The sequence below is a fragment of the Indicator indicator genome, chromosome 24, assembly GCF_027791375.1.
Source record: "Indicator indicator isolate 239-I01 chromosome 24, UM_Iind_1.1, whole genome shotgun sequence".
NCBI lineage: Eukaryota > Metazoa > Chordata > Aves > Piciformes > Indicatoridae > Indicator > Indicator indicator.
The window spans coordinates 14894885-14917085 of NC_072033.1; the positions used below are offsets into that span (position 1 = coordinate 14894885).

Consider the following 22201-nt stretch of genomic DNA (forward strand, 5'->3'; position numbering starts at 1 on the left):
CCCTTTCCCAGGGGTGCTGGTGGCTGGGGAAGGCTGCAGCGTTTTGGTGGGCAGTGGATAGGTGCCCGCTTGCGCAGGAGCAGCCGGTGACTGCTCTCCGTCCCCCAGCCTGGTGCTAGCAGAGCCCTGCATCTCTCAGAATAGATATAGATCTCTATCTATAGACTTCATCTGGTTCTATTAACATAAATATGATCACTTTAAAAATACACAGACTGTATTATGTACACTATGTACAAGGGCCGGGGCTGGGGCGGGGGGCGCCCTGGCTGCCCTCGGCACCGCTCCTGCGTGGTTCCTGGAACCGTTCACATTTGTTAAAAGCTCCTCAGTTTCTCTGGCGTGAGAGATGCTGGGGGGGGGGAGGGAGGCAACAATGAGGTGGGGTGGGGTGACCCTGCAGCTGCTGCCAAAGGTAGGAGGTGTTGGAGCTGTCCTGTGTGCCCTGCTACCTACACATGGGGCTGCCATGAGTACACATTGGCTGTGTGGCCAGTGCCTAGGCCTGGGTGAGGGGATGCCATGGGGCTGGGGAGCAGCAGGACCCCTACAGTTACTCCTCACTGTGGGGTCTGGCCCTATCAGACCAGGCAAACACTTTGCATATGTTCAAAAATTATGCACGAATCCAAACTTTTCTACAGAGCTGGGGCCAGGTCAGCAGCGAAGCCCTGGGGAGCAGCAGGGAACACAGCAGGGCATGGGGGGACCCAGATGCACACATGGGTGCTGAGACCAGCCTGGCTGTCCAGTGCTGGGGGCCTGAGGGCCCCCAGTCCCTGACTGCAGATTTGGGAAGGGGGCGCTGAGGGACATACAACTCATCTGTGCCCAGGCCAAGAGCAGGCACCAATGCCTCAGAGGGTCGGCGACCCCCAGGCAACTCCAACTGGCCGCAATGTGGCCACAGTGGGGCCTCTGCTTGGCACTGCAGCTCCAGGCCACAACCATGGCACAAGCACCAGGAGAGCACCAGGGAAAAAGCAAGCCTGGAGTCAGTGGGAAGAGGGACAAGGAGCACCCACCCACCCCAGGCCAGGTCTCGTGCTGTCGCGGGATCTCCGCTGTGGCTGCACCCCACCCTCTGCCCCCTCCAAACCAGCACTCTGCATCTCCGCCAGCTTGGCCTGTGGCCTCCAGAGACAGGCAGCAGTGAGTCAGCAGCATGGTGTGGATGTCCAGGTCCATCGTGGGGAGGGGCAGTCAGGGGTCAGCGCCATGGGTGGCAGCCCTGGGCACTGCCAGAGGTGGGGAGAGGAGCATCCGGCGAGGAAAGTCGTGCTGGTGGCCTCTGTCTTCTCCCTGTGCCTCAGCGGGGAGGCAGGGCACGGGCAGTGGGCGGGCACAGGGCACGGGCACGTCCAGCCAAGCTCCGTGCAGGGGCAGCGGCACGGCAGGACCCAGTGCCCATCTCAGCACAGCCACATCCTGCCTGGCCAGGGCCCGCGGGCGGCGGTGCTGGGGCCGGGCGGCGGTGGCGGCGCTGGCGCGCAGTCCGCGGTACTCTGTCTGTATTTATGTACAAACAAGGACAGCAGTGCTGTGATGTTGCAATGAGGAACAGCTGCTCTGGTGCTGGATGCTCCCGGAAGATCTGGTGCTGCAGTTCGCATGGAGAGGTCAGGGGCACGGCCGAAGCCAGGTGAAGTTTCTGCGCACCGGCTGCCGCCCGGCAATTCCCTCCTCCCTCCAGCCACGGTGCAAGGGGTGGGGGCGCTCAGCGTGCACACAAACCTCTCTCGCACGCCGAGTTTCAGGAGTAGATGGTGATGACCTCCCGGCCCCCACCACGCACCAGGAGCACTCGGTCCAGGTGCTCTGTCAGCACCTCCAGGAACTCCATGTCTGCACGGCCGTCAAGGAGGGCCAACGCCACAGCGGAGTGTGGGAACAGCCCTGGTACCATCCCTGCCCAGCCCCATGTCTGGGGAGTCAAGCCAACCAAAAACCTCACCCCAGAGCTAGTGTCTCTAGTGACCCCCATGTGTGTCAGCTCTGCCTGACAGGCAGACTACTGCCAATGACAGCTGTCAGACCCCACCAGGGGCAGGAGGGGTGCGGGGTAGTCTGGGGTCTGGTGCTAGACCTCTCCCCCTTGGCACTCGCTCACAAGATCCACCAGCTGTGGTGGGAGTCACGGCCCCCGCAGCTCTCCCTGCAGCAAAGTGTCTTGGTGCCAGCGCCAAGGCAGTCGCCCTGCAGGAAGGATACAGTTCTCATCCCCTTTCCTGTTGCGGGGAGGCCCTGGCATGTTCAGCAGGACCAGCTTGGCATCCTGGGACTTCTTCACAATCACTTCATTGAGCTTCACAGCCGTGTGCATCCTCCTCACGTTGGACTGGTTCCTGGGAGTGATTGCAGGTGTGGGCACAGGGCTGGGCACTGTCAGCCTCTGGCCCCACACCATAACAGAGGGACTGTGGCATGAGCTTGAGGTGCAGAAAGCTTTGCTGGGCACACCTGCTGGTGCTACGAGTCTGCACTGGTGGCCATGAGCTGTGGGGCCCTGTACTATGCCCACAGGCAGTGTCAAACTGCAGCTGCTTGGGGCCAAGCTGTGTGGGAGGGCGCAGGAACAGCCAGCAGTGCCACCACAACGTATGCCCAAGCCCAGGTTTGCAGGAAGCTGCCAGCAACCTCATAGGGCACACTGCATGGGTACTACACAGCACCGAGTCTGCACAGGGGCTGGCAGCCATGACCCCCACATGCCCCCCCCCGCAGTCAGTTGTCTCACACCAATGCCAGCAGCCACTGAGCCACCCTCATGCATGAGGGCAGCCCCACTGGCCCTGGCTGTGCCACTCCATGAGCAGTGACCCACTCCCCGGCCAGGACCCCCAACTCAGCCAAACCCAGACTTACAGGTTCTCCCATTCCCTGCCAGGAGCACAGCGAGGCCGGGAGGAAGAGAGAGAGAGAGAGGGAAAAGGTGAGTGCCAGATTGTACACCCCAAGCCCCCACAGCACATACTGCCACAGGGACACACCCCACTCCCACCCCGCCCACCCCTCCACAGGGCTGAGCTCAGGACACCCAGACTCCTCCTTGGAGCAGGGACAGAGCTGGTGCTGCTGGGGCAGGCAGGGGTGGCCAGGGATATGGGGCATGGGTGGGAAAGGGTGGCAGTAGGCAGGGCCATACGGCTTCATGTTGAAGAAGTCCTTGATGCCCTCAGGGCTGACAGGGCTCTTGCTCTTGTTCTTCTCTGCAACAGACTTCTCCTTGGTCCAGGTGAGATGGACCTTCTCAGGGGCTGTCTCCACCTCATCACCAGGAGACTGGGAGCTGCTGGAGAAGGTGGTGGCATTTTTGTCGTGGATCAGCTGGACCTGCAGAGAGGAGAGGGAGGCAGTGGGCAAGGGCCAGGGCCAGCCACACACCCAGACCGATCCTGGTGCAGCTCCTCACCTCCTCCTCCGGCTTCTCTTCGCCATCTCCCACCTGCTCCTCAGGGACATTCAGGCGCAGGCGTGTGTTGGCCGGGTTCTTGCGCCGGATGGAGCCGCGGGACTCATCCGTGATGCTCTGGATCTGTATGAGTCAGGGGTCAGCCAGGGCAGTGGGGCAGAGGAGCGAGGGCTTGGCCACGCAGCCCCCAGCCCACAGCCGTGGCTCCCCACAGGACACACAGGGAGCTGTGGGGGCACTGCCAGCAGGGGGACTGGATCCCAGCCAGCCTGTCCTGCGCTCACCTCCCGCTCCCGCTCGTTCTTGGTGAGGTGCATTTGCTTGAGGATCTGTGAGCGCTGCTCCATCACCAGAGTCTTCTCGTAGGTGTAGGCAGAGATGTCGCTCTCGTGCTGCCAGGGGGAGGGGAGGGGCGGTACAGGAGGATCCGTGGGGCAGGGGGAACTGCACCCACAGCTCCCTGTCTGGCCCTGCCTGTCTCCATGGATCTAAGCATCCCCATGGTGCTGTGTGCCCCCATGGCAGGGACTGTCTGGGCTTGCTCACACACACAGCACTCCAGACTGTGGCACCTGCCTCATCCCAGTGCTCACCATCTCCACCACCTCCACCTCTGCAGTGATGCGCAGGTGGTACAGGAATGTGGTCAGGTCCTTCTTCATCTGGATGCTGTTGTCGTCCATCTGTGCCACCGTGAAGATCCGCATCTTGCACTTGCGCCAGACCTGCGTAGAAGGGAGGCGTGGGCATGGGCACGGCCCAATGGAGACAGCCCCAGCCACAGACCCCTGCCCCACGCTGTGGGGCCTGAGCTACCTTGTGGTGCCGCAGGAGGAAGGGCAGCAGCATGAGCATCCCCCCGTCATGGACAATCCACCAGACATCGATGTGGCCCTCTGAGAACCGCTCCTGGTTGCCCGGGAACATGGCGACATTCTTGGCCACCAGCAAGGCCAGGTGCCCGGCTGTGGTCTCTCGCACCAGCTCTGGGAGGGGAAGGGCCACGTCAGCCAAGGCGGCTCGCAGCACCCCCAGCCCGGCAGCACCTGCCCTCCAAGGTGCCTACCGATGAAGTTCCTCCAGGTCTGGTGGTCCTCCTTCTGGCGCCAGCTGCGGGGCCAGCCCACCAGCACGGTGTTGTGCTGCAGCCCACCCAGCCCGCTGGACTGGATGAGGTGGGACATGCCGTCACGCAGGTTGGAGGAGATCACCACCTGGCAGAAGCCCTTCACCTTCTCTGCTTCCATCAGGCGGCGGATGGACTGTGGGCAAAGAGAGGGGGGGTCAGAGGCCACAGGGCATGGGGACACCCTGGCAGTGGCACCTGGGTGTGGGGAGCAGGGTCTGGCTGCATGGGGTGCCCAGGACTCCATGCCCCACAGCAGACTCCAGGTGGCTCCAGGCTGCAAGGGGTGAGGCTCAGTGGTGAGTGGAGCTGGCACACGGCTCTGTGCCGTGCCGAGCGGAGGGTGTCCCTGTGCCAGGGCTCTGACGGGCAGCGCAGCGGCAATTAGAGTTATTTACTCAGAGAAATTACAATGTCTGCACGGGGGAGAAGCTGTTTGCTGCCGAGGCATTAATCTCATTAATGTGCCACTGGCTGCTGTGGCGGCAGAGGGGTGGGGAGGGCTCTCCTTCCAGTGGGGAAAGGTCCCATCTCCCACTCTGCCTGGCACTGGGGCCATGGGGGCTGTGAGAGCAGTGGGGCAACTGAGAGGCTGCTCAGCCCAGCAGCACAGGAGGCCCTGGCCAAGCATGACACTGTGCCGTGCCGCGAGGTGCTGTGCCATGCCTTGTCAAGCCCTGCAGCAGCTGACCAAGACTGGGACCAGTGCTCAGCTGATGCTGCTATCCCTGGTGTCTGAGGAAGCATGCAGGAGTCTGGAGATCCCCGTGGTGCCCCGAGTACTGGTGAAATGTGAGGTCTCTGGGCTCTTCCCAGAGCCACCCCAGCACTCTCATGGCCAGGTCTGGCCATAGGGGTGCAATGCTTCTGGGCTCCCAGGGACAGCTGTGAGCACCTACAGCCAGAGCCCCAAATGGCATGGGCAGCTCTCACCTCCTCTGCCCTCTGTGCCTGTGGGTGGTTGTCCAGAAATGTCCCTTCCAGCACAGAGGCCACAATGGTGAGTCCCTTGCCAGCCTTGAGCTGCGATGTGAAGGACAGGAGCTGCGGGTGCACCACGTTCTGCTCCTGGTCCCCGCGGACCAGCACCAGCAGCTGTGGCCTGGAAGGAGAGTCCAGCAGTCAGTGCCTGCACCCCAGCCATCTCCCACCAGTGACCACTGGTCCCCCAGGCCCCTGGTCCCTGGCCTCACCTCCAGTTCTTGGTGTGGGGAGGTCCCTCCTCCAGCCGCAGCAGGGCATAGCGGGCAGCGCTCAGGGACAGCCCACGGATGCCATCACCCCACTCCTTCTCTGCCCTGAGGGAACAGGCACCACATAAGGGATGCTCATGGGATGCGCACATGGGGCTCTGGCTGCTGAGCACCATGTTGGCACCCTGGAGCACCCCAGGGCAAGCAGCCCATAGCAAGGGGCCAAGGGGGGCTGTGAGCACTAGCCCGGGTCTGCAGCACCCTGGCCACCCTTACCCACGGTACTCGATGTATTTGTAGATGAGGCCAGCAATCAGCATGGCCACCAGTGCGTAGTACCAGGAGCAGATGAACATCAGCGCCAGGCAGAGGCTCATGCCCAGGAAGGACAGGGTCCTGCCAAGAGCAGTGTGCTGTTACAGCAGTGCCAGAGGCCTTGCAGGGCCTGGGGTAGCCCAGCAGGGAGTGACAGGACACTGTGCCCTGCTGATACCCAGCCCAGCTCACCAGTGGTAGTAGCGGAAGCGTGGGCGCCAGTTAGGTGTCCGCAGCAGCGTCTGTACAGCGCATGCCAGGTTGACAAACATGTAGCACATGAGGAAGAACCTGTAGGAGAGAGGTACAGGGCTGAGCCAGGTGTGCCAGGAAAGACCAGGCCTTCAGCCCAGACCTGTGGCACTGCCCAGCCCCAAGGTCACCCGCCAACAGAAGGGGAGCTGGGTTCACAGAGCCACCAGGTCCAGACACCAGACAAAGGAGGGGCCCTGGGCTCCCTCTTCCCAGGTGGGGGTCAGGGGCATCCCCCCTCCCCAAGGAGCAGAGACCAGGGCAAGGGGCATGGGCCCAGCAGCCGCTCACGAAGGTGCAGGTGGACAGAGCATGCTGCCTACATGGAGAGGATGGGAGCCACCTCATCCAGGGAGGCGATCAGGATCCCGATCTCGCAGATGCAGGCTGTGAGCAGCAGGGCCCACGTTGGCTCTCCGTTGGCTTTGCCATGCCCAAAAACCTGGCAGTGGGAGGACAAGAGGGGTGAGTTAAGGCTCTCTGATGACCCCACCGTACAGCCCTGGGTGAGGGTCCTTGGCACAGCCCAACAAGGCTAGACCCCCGCATGCACCCAGCCCTGGTTGTGACCAGGGACCAGGTGCAGCGGGGCTGTGCAAGCAGTGCCACACAACCAGTGCCAGGGAAGCGACCCCCAAGGCTGATGGGGACTGGCACCCACTGATGGTCCTGCCCCGCTCCCAACAGACCCCATGGCCCCCTGCACTCAGAGCATCCTCTGTCCCCCCAGGATCCCCACCCAGGGACAGGTCCCAGCTCAGCTTGGCTGCAACCACCCCACGCTGGGAACAGACGCTGCCGGTGCAGAGCGGCTCCAGCTGTGGCCGCGGAGCCATGGGGGTGGGTCTGGGCACAAGGGAGGGGGCCAGGGGCACGTGTCCGGACGCATTAGAGAGCGGTGAGGCAGGAGCGAGCGGGAGCTGGAGCTGGCGGGGTGAAGGAGGAAGACAAAATTAGCTCGCACTTCCCTGGGGGGGAGCTGTCGGGTTGGATTTGGAGCTGAGGTTGTGAGAACGCGTCTGCAGAGAGCAGCGGGGGAAACACGAACAGCACGGCAGCGGGGGGAGGGCAGCCTGACCTTTCCCGGCACTCTCCCACCGACACCGCAGCCAAGCCCCCCATAGCCTCCCACTGCCGCACCGGTGCCAGTACCAGTGCCAGTACCGGTGCCAGTGGGAAGAGGGCAGAACAGGCAGGCTGGCAGCTTGGGCAGCACAGGTGCCCACCAGTCTCCCATGCTGGTGAGAGGTGTGGCTGCAGTGGTCAGTTGGGGCTGGCAGTGCCAGGCTCGGGGGTTCCTACCCTGAGGAAAGGCACGATCCCATCCCTGGAGATGGCTTGCAGGAGGCGGGGGGCTCCAGTGAGGCTCTGCAGTCCAGCCCCACATGTGGAGAAGAAGGAGCCGATGACAATGACCCATGGGGACGGCCATGCCAGGGTGCCGACCACCAGGTTCCCGTTGACAGCTTCACCAAACCTGTGGGGCACCAGCATCACCCACGGCTCCATCCCCAGGCTAAAGCCCTAGAGGGCCAGCACTGCAGTGGCACAACCAGCCCCCACAGGACCAGCCACCAAGGGACACTGCTGTGGGGGGGACAGGAAAGGACCAGGAAAGGGCCCTGCCCCAGCTCCCGATGGCCTCCACCCCATACAGGAGGTGAGCAAGGGAGGAAGGTTCCCCCTGCCAGTGACTATGGTGGGGGGCAAAGGGAGGAGGTGGGATGGAGGACCCCATCCCCTGTGCCAGGAGGAGGCCGACTTGGGCTGCATGCAGCTGGGTCTGTTTGTGTTGGTGCTGGCGACCCAGAAGTGTCACCTGCCGTGTGTGGTGAGCAGGGTGCCCCAGATATGCGGCACAGGCGGCGCAGGCAGCTCTGCCTGTTGACAAACAAGCGCTGCCTGCAGCCCTGGAGCTGGGGGGCTGCAGATCTGCAGCAGAACACGCTCAGGGAACACACAGGCTCCCAGTGCCTGTTACAGCCCTGCCTGAGAACCCACCCACCCCAGCACTCTCATCCTGAGACACCCATGGACCCTGGCTGCAGGCCCCATCCCTGCCCCAGCCCATTCCAGGGGGCTGCTCCCGGGGGGGCTGCCAGGCTCCTCTGTCCCTGCCTCACACGGCCCCAGGACACTCACTTATCACGCAGGACAACCCCCTCGATGCACGCCCCGAAGAGAACCACGGAGCTGATATCTGCCAGGTGGTCAAGGAGAGAGGAGAAGACACAAAGCACCATCTGCCCACCTGTCCCTCTGTCAGCAGAGCACCACAAGCCCTGTCCCAGCCCAGTGTGGCACAGTGAGCCCAACCCCCCTCAGCCTGGCAGGCAAGTCCTGAAGGATACAGACTGCAGAGGTGGTGGCAATGGCCAGGATGGTGCCTGTGGGGATAGACTTCTGGGCATCTCGCAGGTCTCCAGAGCGGTTGGAGCCAGCCATGATGCCTGGGGAAAGAGGGGATGGTGCCACAATGGGCAGACCCACGGCCCTTGCTGGCAGTATGGCTCATGTAGGGCACTGCACAAGCCCTGTCTGGGATAGGGCACTAGCTCAGCGGTGTACCAGGATGAAGAGTGGGCTCACAGCTGGCAGCAGAGCAGACACTGCTGTAGCTCAGGGCCCCCAGCCCAATCCCTCCATCTTCCTCAAGCCACAGTCTGAGGCCACTCAAGGATTAGGTTCAAAATACTCTTAAGTGACTTTTCTCATTAGCCCTTAATTAGCTCAAACAGGGATATGGTGACTGCAGCAGCGGCAGGGTCTAGCCTCAGTGCTGCTCTGGGAAGGCAGGAGACCAGACTGCGACACGGCTGGCACCAGCAGACGTGGCACAGCCCAAAGGACAACTTATGTTCCTGTTGTGGCAATGGCCCAGGGTGATTGTGGCACTGGGCAGGATGGTGGCAGGGCCTGTGTGCCATGCACTACTGCAGCCTCTGCCTGCCTGCCAGAGTCACCTGGGACAGCGCCGGGGGTCCCACCAGCCCTGGCACCGGTGGAGCTGCAGGTGGGACCCGGCAGCTGCACCTGTGGCAGCTCTGCAACGGGCCTGGGGCGGGGGGGCCCCGCCGCCCCCGGGAACTATAAATACCACAGGGGACGTCAGCACAGCACGGAGCGGCACCGCCAGATCTGGAGCGCGGGAGGCTGCGTGGGAGGTGCAGGCTGCCAGCCACCCCCACACCCCGCACCCCACATCCGGCACCCAGCACCCGGCACAGGGGGCAGGCACACGTGGGGCTCACCGAGAGTGTGCCCGGTGGCACGTGTGCCAGCCAGTGCCCACAGCACGCAAGCGAGACCAGGGGCAGCTCCCACCTGTGACCGAGGGGAAGTAGATGCCAACGAGCAGGGTGAAGTAGGAGGTCATGTCGCTGAAGACATAAGGCTGGTCCATGTCCACCGGTGTGTCGGGGGGGCTCACGGAGGGCAGCCCCCTCTTCTCCACGATCACGCCCTTGGTCAGATACGAGCTCCAGAGGTTCTCTGCAAGGAGGCAGGATGCCCGTCTGAGCTGGTGGTGCCCAAGAGCAACCTGCAGCCAGCACAGCACCTGCCTGCACCATAGCCCAAAGGGATGCAGCATGAGGGCAGCCGCTGGGCACCCACTGGGCAAGCAACGGTCCCCAGGTTGGCATGGGTGTGCAGCCTAGGCAGCACAGGTGGGCATCCTGACGTTGGCATTGTCCCTGCAAGATACTGGGGCAGCTGACAGGGGATCGCAGCAGCAAATAATTAAGAGGGTAATATAATTAATGCTGATCAACACAGGTTTAAGGAAAGTGGATCGTGTCAAAGTAACTTGATAATGTTTTTGATGGGATTACCAGCACAGGGCTGATGTAACAGGCTTAGTGTCCCTCCCTGTGCTGCCTTGGCCACAGACCGTGGTGGAAAACTGGAGCAGCAGAAAGCAGCCAGCACTCGGGCACAGCACAGAGCAGCCAGCAGCCTTCAGCATGGCACTGCAAAAGGCTCCAAAGCAGAGGGCCCAACAGGACCAGCCCCAAGCACCCCTCCCCAGCTGCATCACCTCCCCTGGCTGCTCCAGGGTGACAGATGAGGCTGGCAGCTCACACACACACAGAGCCCTTCCTGCCTTGTCCCTCTGCAAAGGCATGATGCAGTGCCAGGGGCACAGCCAGTCCCAGACACCTCTGCCAGGGCCACGTGGTGACGCTCCATCCTGAGACACTGCCAGCCTGGTCATTGTGGCTACCTATTGTCCCAGAGCTACATCCTAGCTTTGCCCTGCACACATCAGATGTGGGAGCATTTGCTGTTGATTGTGCTGACCAAGACTGGCCAGGCTGGGCAGGGGGTTCTGCATCTGCTCCCCAGCAGGGCTGTCTCCAGCAGAAGTTGGCTGTACCCAGCAGACAGAGACCCTTTATCTGGCTCATGAGACCTCGGTACAGGATGGCATTGAGACCTCCCAACACCCAGCAACTGCACTCCACCACATCACTGTGGCACAGCCTGGCAGCCCCAGCCCTGGGCACTCAGCAATGTCTGAGCTCCTGCGCCTGGGTCCACGCAGCTGCTGTGAGAAGGACAGGCTGAAACTACCCCACAGCCATCCTGGCACCAGGTGGTGACACAGCAAGAGCTGTCCCAAGGCGAGTGCAGCTGTTCCCAGGCACCCCAGCTCCGGCCCTGTCCCATGGGACCCACCAAAGATGAAGCCACTTCATCTCACTGCACTAAGCTCACTGCACACCCCCAACATGCTGCACGGTCAGCACAGCCACCACTGTGACACCTGCCGGGCAATTCCGGGCCTGGCTGCAGCATTGGTGAAGGGCTGATCCTGGTCACAGTTCTGCAAACCCCAACACCCACCTGGGTGCACCCAGAGCAGGTCCTGCCAGCAGGGCTTTGCCAAGCAAGGGTCTGCAAACGCCCCCTGAGTGTGGCCCTGAGCATTGGCCTCTGCCACCCACCGTGGAGTGTGAGTGCCTGGTGAATGTATCAGCAGCTCGAGAAAAGCAGGTCAGGAGTGGCTCCTCCCCACAAACCCAGGAGCGTTCCTGCGGCCCTGGCCACTCTCCCAGCACGGCTGCGGCCACAGCAGCAAAGTGTCCCCAAGGGACAATCGCTCCTTGCAAAACCTCAGATCAATACCAGCTTCTCCCAAGGCCAAGAGGAAGCAGAAGGAGGATTTATTCCTCCCCAGCCTTCGAGACTCCTTCAGAGCCATCTTGCTGCAGCCTGGCTGGTACAGACCATGTTACGGCAGCGGCAGTGCACAGCTGGGTCGCCTGGTGCAAGAATCTCATCCTGCTGCCCAGGGTGCACCCAATGGGCAGAGCAGCCTATGTCAGGTATCACCCACATGCCACCACTCCTGGACACAGCACTACCCACCACATCCACAACATCTGCCAGGCATGCCCAAGAGAATGGCTGCCCAACCACACAATGGTCCCACATGGAGCCAGCCCCTCTGCCAACCCTGCCAGCAGTGCTGCCTAGCAGGCACAGCCACTAACCCAACACAGTTCCCCTGGGGCTTGTCCTACACCTCCATCCCTTTGCCTCCGTCCCCATTCCTGTGTCCTTGCTTCTCCATTTATATTCCTCCACCCCAACTCCTACACCCCAGTGCTGTGCCCACCTTGGATGAGGCCACTGGCAGCACCAGGGATGCCCTCGATCTCGGTCACGTTGTTCATGGTGAAGTACTCATCACAGGTGGCATTCAGGAAGCGGGAGGTGCAGAAAAGCTCCCAGAGCTTGGAGCCCACCGTCTCATTCCCTTCCACCACCATCTTAGTGCAGAGGTCAAAGCCATGGCGTGAGAGGGTCCTGTTGCCCAGGAGGCAGATCCTGGTGGGGAGCAGGCGCTCAGAGTCTGGGTCTGCACCCTTGGCCCCACCGCAGCCCCTCCGGACACCGAACTCACGGGAAGCTGGGCGGGTCGAAGGCTGACTTGATGACGCCAGCATAGATGGCAAGGATGGAGAGGATGACACAGCCCAGGAAGACCAGGGCAAACTTGTTGACATACTTGACCCCCACGAACACCACGGTGGCCATGCAGGTCAGCACGCAGGTGCCGTACACGCGCATGTTGTTGAGCATGGCAGCCGCCTCCCCGCTGGCATCCTCTGCCTTGAAGATGGCCATGGCTGGGAAGATGTAGGCCTGGGAGAGAGTCACAGCATCACCACCCAGCGGTGGTGCCCATAGAGAGGGCACCTCTGGGAAAGGGTCCCTCAGCCCCACTTCAAAGCTTCAAGAGTAGGAAGCACAGCAGGTGAGGGCAGAGCTGCCCTGCCAGGACCTGAACCCCTGGCATGGCACCTGGGAAAGCATCAGGCACATACCAGCAAGATTTCAATGGTGCCCAGGATGTACATGGCGCCGGCAAAGGTGGTGCCCAGGTAGAAGCAGAGCCCCACAGCCCCACCAAACTCAGGTCCCAGGGAGCGTGAGATCATGTAGTAGGAGCCACCAGCTGCCAGAAAGAGCAAAGATGGGCCCCAGCCAAACCCCAGTGGCACCCACAGCCCTGCCAGGGCAGGATGGAGCCAGGGCAGCCCGGGACCCTGCTCCAGGACAGAGCAGGACATTGTCCCCAGGGCCCTGGAGCAGCAGGAGCAATATGCTGGCAGAGCCATTGCCTGGGAGCTCAGCAGCCAGGTGTGATGGCTTCAGGGACCTGTGTCCCCTGGGACACCAGACAGGCCCAGGGACATAGGCCACACCCTGCTCCATCCTCCCAGAGGAGCCCTTAGAGCTAGGCTGCCGGGATCGATGGTCCCACTGCAGCAGCACGATGACGAATGGCTTTAATTACACCCTGTGCTGGGGCTGTCAGTGCAGTGCCCAGCCGGGCTGGCACAGATCACTCAGGCTATGGGGCTGGGCATGCTCTGGGAGAGGCAGGCCAGGGTCACCCACAAGGCCACCCCCCCCCCCCGTGCCTCCCCATGGGCAGGGACCATACATGGCATCATCCTCATATCTGGCACAGCTTGGAGTGGCCATGGGAGTGGCTGCCCCTCTGCCCAACCCACAGTGCCCGGCACACCCATCCTCCTGCCAGCAGGTCTCCCTGACTTCCCCGCAGCCTCCGAAGTCTGACAGAGGGTGGAGCCGTGGCTGGCGGCTGTCACTGCCATCTGCACCTCACGGCTCTGGGGAGGGGTGGTGGCTCCGGCTCCACACTCCCCAGCCATGGCAATTCATGCAGGCTGGTGGCAGATGCCAGGGAGCTGCTGACAGCAGCATCCACGCCAATGGGCAGCCACAGAGCTCAGCTGGCACAGCCCAGGGAGCAAGGCAGCCTTGAGGATGATCTCTGGGAAAAGCCCTTTGCCACCTGAGTGCCCAACCCACAGGAAGCCAGCTCCTCCTGACCCCAGCACACGCACAGATATGGTCAGGGTCCTACCTGGCACCACGCCGTTGGTGGCAATCGCACTCATGGAGATGGCTGTCAGCATTGTCTGTGGGAAGAAAAACCACATGGGCACCACGCAGTGCTCCCTCCTCACTGGGGCAGAGGGGCAGGGAGTGGGAGGAGACATTGGGGTCACATCGGGACATGGGGCTCCTCAGACTGCTTTGAGACACACCACAGGGCTGGGATGCCTGTGACAGAGATGGAGGGAGGGATGAAAGGAGGGAGGGATAGGCAGGAAGGGGTTGGAAGGCCCAGCAATGCTGCAAGGAGTTGAGGGTTCCCAGGCTCCCAAGGACACTGCCTGCATTCAGCACCCCCGGCTTCTGCCCTGGGGTCACTGTCCTGGGCAGGTGGGTCACTGCAGCATGGCATGGGCAGGAGACTCTCCCACCACCTCGCTCCCATGCACCAGCTTCAATATGGATCATCATTTGTGCACCGTTGTGCTGCTGACTGCTTTGGGAAGCCGAATGTCTCTCCTTGCTCAAAGTGGGGCAGAGGAAGGGGCAGGAGCAGGACAGGGTGGCCTGGCAGGACAGGGTGGCCTGGCAGCCAGTGCACCTTTCCACAGCCTGGCCAGCCCAGCTGGTGACCCCCAGGCCCCAGACAAGGTCCGCAGGGGTTCATCACTCACGCAGGAGCAGCAGAGGAAGACCATGCAGAAGGACTCCATGATGCCAGCAATTCCCACCACCCAGGTGAGGCGCAGGAAGAGAATGACCCCAAAGATGTTCTGGAGGCAGGGCAGGTAGACACCCATGAAGGTTCCCATCCGTGGGGCCTGCCAAAGGAGAGGGCAGCCATCAGGGTTCACAGGCCTTGCTGGCAAAGGAGCAAGGGGTCCTGCTCCTCCTGCCACACAGACAGGGACCAATCCCCAGCAGTGGCTGAGGGACCCAGCTGTCTCTGGGGCAGCGCCTGGAGAGAGGGCTGTGTCCCTCCTGTGTCCCTCACCTGCACCGGTTTCTTCTTGCCCCCGTCATTATTCTCAGCCTCCTCATGCTCCCGGCTGCCCTGTGGCAGGTTGGTGTAGTTGGCCAGTCCACTCAGCAGGGACGAGACCATGGGACTGGTGTCCATCTCCTCCTGCACAGAGCAGAGCCCCAAGATGTGAGAACAGTCTCACGGGATCCCAGCCAGCCCTGGGACCCAGAGACTTTGCCAGATGACACCCCTCCACAGTGGTGGCAGCTGGGAGACCCTGACCTGGGGCTTCAGCATGTCCCAGTGCCCAGGGTGTGTTGGGTCAGCTGCCCAGTTCAACCCCCTCCCCAGGGACCGTCCCTGCCCTGCCACCCACATGCCCTACCTCAAAGAGGGCCATGTTTTTGCCATCGTACTCCTTGCCCTTTTCCAGGTCCGTGCTGTTGATGAAGGGGCTGCTCTCCTTGGGATTGCCATCGCCTGCAGAGATGTCACCAGGTCAGCCAGGCAGCCCCAGCCTCTCTGCGAGGGGGGTCACATTCGCATCCTAGCTCCCACGGGAGAGCCGCCATGGGCACCGTGGCAGCCCGTGTCCCAGCTGCTGGTGTCAACTCTCACACTACATAGGGGAAGGGGCCAGGAGTCACACGGTGCCCTACCTGGCCGTGTTGGCACACGGGCCCGCCGGAGTGCATCCACGCAGTGAGGCAAGCAGTGTGGATCCAGGGGGAACCCCCCCGGCAGAACGGCTGGCAGCAATAACTCACGGCATGGGGCACCCGCAGGTGAGCGTGCCAGGGCTGCCCGCAGTGCTGCGTCGGCAGGGGCAGGATCTGGCTGGCTGCTCAGCCGGTCACCGCGGAGGGGGACAGTCCCGGCACGGTGCCTGGAGCAGGGCAAGCAGACGGATGTCTGGTCCCGCTCCCCGACACGCACCACAGCAGCAGGGGCCATGGCCTTACCGCCTGTGCCACGCAACCAAGAGGTGTCCAGGGGTGTCAGCAGGTAGAAGAGGGTCTGCCCAGAGCAGCAAAGCCCCCTGCAGCAGTGCAGAGCCCGCAGAGCTGCTGGGACAGGGCTGCGGCTGCTTGCTGCATTGACAACCCCGTGCAAAAGAAAGCCGGCGCGGGCTTAACAGGGAGGAAAACAGCCGAGCTGCAGAGCAGCAGAAATAAATCAGGCTGGAAATGGAGCGGCAGTGAGGACGTAGGTACTGCCGGAGCGGCGCAGCCCTGAACGGAGGCCCAGAGGAGAGGGGGTTCAGGTGGAACAGGGCTGAAGAGACGGAGGACATAGTGCTGAACTGAGCGGCACAGGGAAACCTGGTTCCTGCCTGGCCCTGGGCAGGAGGAGAGGGACTCCCCATCACACACCCATCCCCACCAACGTGGCCCCACCATCAGGGCCATTGCACTGTGACAGCAGCATCACTGAGCAGGCTGTCTGCATGAGCTGGGTCACAGAGGTACTCCACACCACGGGCCAGGGCAAGAGCCATCCCTTCCACCTGCCCTACATCCCGAGTCTGGGAGAACCCAGGGTGCAGAGACAGCACCAGGGCCACCCATGGGCCAGGGCAGTGCAGCCACCTGCACACCGGCAGCCCCAGGACAGACCTCAAGCACTGGGAGCAGCCCAGCCCTTGGAAGGCCACCTGCCTCCTGCCAGTTGACTCATGTTTGGGATCCTGGGAGCAGGTTTGGCTGTGTGTGGTGGTGATTCACCATCTGCAGTTTCCCTGGCAGACACAGCACTCCTGGCTGACCAAGAGGTGAAGCCCTGAGCACCGCAGGTGAGACCGACCTGTGGGCTGGCCCCCACCTCCTGCCAGTCCCCTCACTCCTCTGGTGTGGCGCAGCAGTGTCCCTGATGGCACAGCCAAACCTCTGCACAGGAATGGCTGTGGCACCACCAGGACACTCTGTCCCAGGGTTCAACCAGCCTTACTCCAGAGCCCCCTTGAGCACGCACCTGGCACCGTGTGCTGCACCCTCAGTAGGTGCCATGCCTTGTGTGCTCCACCTAAGGGTGCATGGTGGGTTTTCAGCATGGAGCCATCGTGCTCCTTGCTCCGGGTTTGGTCTAAAATCTCTGCACCCAGCACTCATTAGGTAACAGCAGCATGGGCTGGCACCCACCTGCCCACTGTGGCACCCACCAGCTCCAGGAAATGCATGGACATGACACAACCAACAAACCAGGAACACTCTCCAGGCCGCCAGTGGGGCCCACCCCTAGCACAGGTGCATGAGGGTGTAGGACTGGGGGTCCCTGGAGCCCACACCCCACATCCAGACCGAGCGCTTCCAGGCAGTGCCCAGGGGACACAGGCAGCCTGGCAGGGGGAATGCGCTCACAGCCGCGGGGGCCCGGAGACCCCACCGGGAGAGTGGAGCCCGCGGGGGCCTCGCCTCGCCGCCTGATACCCGGCCGACGACATCACCGTGCTGGTTTCCATGGCAACGCCGAGCCACGGCCGCCTCGGCTCCCGCTCTTATGTAACGGCGCAGGCGGCCGGCCCCGCACCCGCGCCCCGGACCCCCGGCCCTCACCACTGCGACCCTGCCCGCCCCGACTCCAGGGCCTGGCACTGCCCAGATCCGCACCACAGACACCGGCAGCGCCCCAGGGTGCCCAGACTTCATTCGGCACCACAGCAGCACTCAAACCTCGCGGTCCCTCAACCCCCGGCCCGGGACATGTCCCCTCCCGGCACCTCATGGACAGTGACCCCGGGCTTTCATCGCCCGGGCTAGCCCAGGGCACAGAAGCCCCTCTCCTGGTGGCGTCATCGGGAGGACTGATATTGGGAGAGGCCTCAGGCTCGCAGGAGGTGGGGACATGGGGACGTGCAGGCTGCAGAGCTCTGGCATCCCCAGGGCACGGCTCAGGAGATCCCTGGCCCTGCCTTAGCCTAGCCCCGCAGGCTGGCAGGAGTTAAGAGCTGGAGCTGCAGGGTCCCAGGTGACAATGCTCCTGCTCCCCACTCCTGACAGAGACCATTTTGACGCAGAGGGGCTGGTGCAGCTCTCCCCAGCAGCTGCCACAGCGTTTGTGAGCTGTGCAGGCAGGGGCACCAAGCAGTGTCCACTCACCCACCACCATAGCCAGTCCCTACCTGGCAGCACTGAGGGGGCGACACTGCCCAGCCATGGGGATACACAGGACATTGCCAGGTATCCCCAGCACCTAGTGGGCCTGCCTGTGCCCCACTGCCCCAGCACAGCCCATCATGGGAGAGGCAGCATGAGCAGAGCTGAGCTACGCCAGGCTTCGATCCCAGCGCTCAGCTGCCCCCCTCCCCAGGGATCACTCAACATGAATCGGCCTTTTAATTTGCTGCAGCAGCTGGAAGGGCTCACAGCAGGATTGCTGGCAGGAACCCACAGCCCTGCTATGGGCACCGTGCTGTCCTGCTCTCTGCAGGGGCTACCACCAGCCCTGCCTGCCCAGGGCACCCCAAATACAACCCTGCTGCCCAGCCAAAGGGACCATCCTTGTGCTCCTGGGAGCTCATCCTCCCCATGGGCCAGTGCTGGGGCTGCAGCACAGCCACAGCTTGATCTACTAATGGCTTTTCACTCAGCCCTAAATTGGGTTGGGAAGCGTCATGTTCCTTATCCCAAACCCTCCCTAATCGCGTTACATGGTGCAGGGCACGGAGCACTGCCTGGGGAGCTTCAGCAGCCAAACCCCTGTGGGCTAATTGACCAGAGCTGCTGCTGCTGCTGCTTCAGCTGCAGCCAGCCTGTCCCCACCGGGGCACATCATGCAGACCAGCTCCCTGGCAAGCATTTGCTCTGGGGTTGTGGCACCAGCTGGAAGGAACATCAGGTAAGGGGGGGACATGGTGGGGATAGCCCCCAGCCCCTCACTGCCCCTGTGCCTCTGTTTGTGCTTCCAGAGTGGTCCACAGCCCATCAGGTGGGTGCTGGCAAAGGGTTGCTGACAGCCCAGGGACCCCTGCACAGAACTGTCTCCCCCATACCATCCCACCAGCCCCAGGACCAGCAGCAGTGCGGCGGCTGCTCATGTGCCTGGGGACGCCACGGGGCTCCCCAGAAGGCATACAGGGCACCTTGACTTTTGCCAGAGTATTCAATGGCACCGGTTGGCGAGGAGCCTCCTCCTGCTCCCTCGGGCTCTGCCTGCAGCCAGCAGCAAGGGGCACCCCAGGGTGACCCCAGCAGCCCAGCGAGCACATGGGTGAGCACGTGGCCCTGGCTGATGTCCCCAGCTGCCGCTGTTCTGCAGGAGCTGCTGACTGGGGAGGCCACGCTGTTGTGCTGTCACCCCTGGCCATCAAGGGGACTTGGCCACACATCCCCTGGGCTGGGGCTGCCTAAGGCACATGGGGGTAACCAAGGGGCCCTTGTGGCCCCTGGCACCTTTGCTCCACACAAGCTTCCTGTTTGCTTAGTGAAGCAATCTGCCCACTGCCCTGAGAAAGGTGATGCTTGGAGAGGCCATGGAGCCCCTTCTGAAGCAGAAACCACCTGGTCCAGCAGCAGCCCTGGTGGCTGGAGCAGCCCTGGCTCATGCTGGCAGCATGCACAGCAGAGGTGGCTCCCAGTTGCAGCAGGGGATTGGGGTGAGGGTTGTGGGCTGTTCCCTCTGTGCTGCCCGTCGAACCAGCAGGCACACTGAGTGGCCTTTTGGGCTGGATTCTTTCACTGCCTGACCCAAATTGGAACAACTGCTACTTCAGACCTATCCTCTTCCTTCCTAACCAGGGGATTATCCTCCCTTTGATCAGCTGGCCCTGCAGGCACAGGATTTCCAGCACAGGCGCTTTGGCTGCTGTGTTTAAACAGCTTCCCAGACTCTCCAACAGCCTGAGCCCTGTCTTGGAAACGGCCATGGACACAAGATCCAGCAAAGCTCCTGGGCCCATGTCTGCTCTCCCTGGGCAGATGGGTGTCTCCAGGCTGGAGCATGGGAACAGCAGCCTGCAGCAGGGCTGCGTCTGGCATTTCCATATCCTAAACAGAGCAGTGCAAGCTGCCAGCCTGGACACTGCAGCCCTGCCTGCTCCCCTGCTCCCTATACCTCCCCAGAGGGACTGCCACTGGCCCAGCCCTTGATGGAGCCCTTCCAACCCTTGTCAGGAGTCTCTTGCTCTCTGCCCCAGAATAGGAACAGTTTGGCCTTTCTGACAGCAATGGCCTACATGGCACCCAGGGCTTCAGAAGCTCCTCTGTGCTCAGCAAGTAACTGGATGGTCAGTGCTAGAGCAGCACTGGCAAACTGAGGTGAAGAGAGAGCACTGACAAACAATGGCTTTGCCACCCCTGTGGGGCAGCCAATGGTCCCCAGAGATAGACCAACCCTGTGCAGGCAGCTCAGTGTGACCCTCAGCAATCCACTGCCCCACAGCAGCTACCTTAAGCATAGGTATGGGGTGCCCTCCTGGTCCCCCTCCAGCAGATGCTCTCCCAAGCCCTCCAGGATCCTGTCACCTCCAGCCCTGCATCCTGCCATCCCACAGGACACCATCTAGCCAGGCCCAGCTCCAATGACAGCCTGCCTGGTCCATCTGTAGTGGCACTGTGTCCAGCCCTCCCGCCAGACCCCAGCAAGGAAGAGATGCCTGCATCCCTGCCTCTGGCACTGCCACATCACAGACACAGCAAGCAGAATGCTGGCACTGCAGAGGGCAAGAGGAGGGCAAAAGCTCAAGGAAGGGCACGGCTGGGGGCCAGTGCAGCTCCCCCAAGGCCGGCAAGGTGTGCCCAGAAAGCTCCTGTTAGCCCTGACCTTGAGTGGAACCCTGAATAAACAAGCAAACAGCCTCGGGTCAGTGGTGCAGAGTAAACCCCAAAAGCCTCATCGTGGCTTTGCTCAGTGCCTCACTGCAGGCACCTGGGGACTCCTGCAGCGGCAGATAGGGCCGGCTGTCCTCTCCCGAATGGGGACCTGGCGAGGGGACCTGGCTAGGGGCTGGGACACACAGAGAGGCCCTGCAGGTCCCCTCATGCCCATCGCGGCATGTCCCTGCCTCCAGCCAACCCCTGTGCCCGACAGAAGCACCTGCAGCAGAGGTGCTGTGCTGGCCCAGCTGTTGGGGCTGGATGCAGGGTCCCAGGACCTTCCGTGGCAGGTCAGCTGGTGGTGGGTGCCCCGGGAGAGCCCTGTCACAAACGCGGGTGATGCCATGGCCCGGCAGCCCCACCGCCCGGGAGTTGCGGCCCCGGCCCTGCCCGTCTGCACTGCAGCACGCCCGCCACGACACGGGTTGGCACGGCTTGGACCGGGCTGGCACGGAACGGTACTGGCTGGACCGAGCGGTCCAGATCGGCGCGGCTTGGCACGGCTCGGCTTGGCACGGCGGTGCTCGGCTCGGCGCTGCAGAGCGCAGCGGCCCCGGGGCCGAGCGACTCCTCCCGCTCCGGCGCGGGGCCCGGAGGCCGGTTCAGCACCACGAACAGCAGCGGGACCGGGAGTGGGGAGGGGCAGCGGGGAAGGATTGGGAAGCCTGGGGGGCGGCAGCGGGAAGAAAGGGGGAGGCGGAAGCGGGGATGAGGAAAACGGGAGAGAGTGATGGGGGGGCGGCAGCCAAAGATGGGGGGCGACAGCAGGGAAGATTGGGGGGCGGCCGCGGGAGGTAGGAGGTGATTGGGACGGATGGGGAGCGGGTAGCTGGGATGGGGAGGGAGCAGCCAGAGGGAGAAAGCAGCTGGAAGAGGGTAGTTAGGGGTGGGGGACGGAGAAGGGAGAGGGGTGGCAGCCGGGAGCGGGAAGCCGTGAAGGGGTCTTGGGCGGGAGGGAACGGGCCGGTGGAACGGCCGTAAGGGCTGCCCGGGGATGTCAGGGGCCGGCGCCCGCCAGGATCGCCCGGAGCGCAGCCCAGAACCCCAGCCCGGGAGGAGCCTCCCGGGAAGCCCCGAGCACGGCTTGGCCCCGCCGCAGCTCCAACCCTGCCGAGCCGTTTCCCCGGGGCTGCCGCAGCGGCGGGAGCGGGACCGGGCCAGTGCGGAGGCGACGGCAGCGGGAGCGCGAGCAGCCCCGCAATGCCCGCCGCATCCCCGCGGGGTCCACATACCGAGAGCAGCCGGTGTCGAGGGGTACTGCCCGTCTGCCCCGCGGCGGGGTCCAGTGGCCGCAGCACCCTCCGCCTTCGCGCCGTCTCTCCTCCGAGCCCCGATCCCAGTCCGGCAGAGGCGGCCACCCCGGTCCCCGCGGATCCCCGTGTCCCGATGCCCGGTTTGCCGGTGCCTCACCTTGGCTGGCGCCGCCGTCGCCGTCCTCGCAGTCGGCCAGGTTGTTCAGCATGGCGCCGGCTGCTCGCGGCCGCACGCCGCTGCCCGGGAGCTCCGCGCTCCGCTCCGCAGCCAGCCGCGTCCCGCGCCGCCTACCCGCCGCCCCCCGCCGCCGGTGGGAGGGGGCTGCAGTGCGGAGGCGCCCGGGCTCACGGCTCGCTGCTGCCGACGGAGCGCAGCCCGGCCGCTCGCTTCATCACGTATGCGGGAGGCATTGCCCCCGCCGCGGCGGGGAGGGGAGCAGCGGCGGGGGAGGGCGCGGAGCCGGGGGGGTGAAGGGGGCGGGGGGAACCAGGGCACGGC

At 63.3% G+C, this 22201-nt stretch overlaps 1 protein-coding gene across 1 annotated transcript; it reads right to left on the reverse strand.

The window, feature by feature from the left end:
- Positions 1-1753: 1753 nt before the first annotated feature.
- SLC12A5 (solute carrier family 12 member 5) lies at positions 1754-21911 on the reverse strand. The gene is made up of 26 exons (XM_054392078.1): positions 21860-21911; positions 15025-15119; positions 14670-14801; positions 14350-14496; positions 13704-13758; positions 12634-12764; positions 12210-12451; positions 11922-12133; positions 9623-9790; positions 8650-8748; positions 8441-8498; positions 7601-7775; positions 6622-6740; positions 6239-6337; positions 6008-6127; positions 5732-5836; positions 5472-5640; positions 4479-4674; positions 4229-4398; positions 4006-4137; positions 3697-3804; positions 3413-3535; positions 3146-3333; positions 2866-2880; positions 2212-2345; positions 1754-1845 (listed from the first exon to the last, which is right to left on the reverse strand). Exons 1-26 carry the CDS (start codon positions 21909-21911, stop codon positions 1754-1756), a joined length of 3336 nt encoding a protein of 1111 aa, XP_054248053.1.
- Positions 21912-22201: the final 290 nt, after the last annotated feature.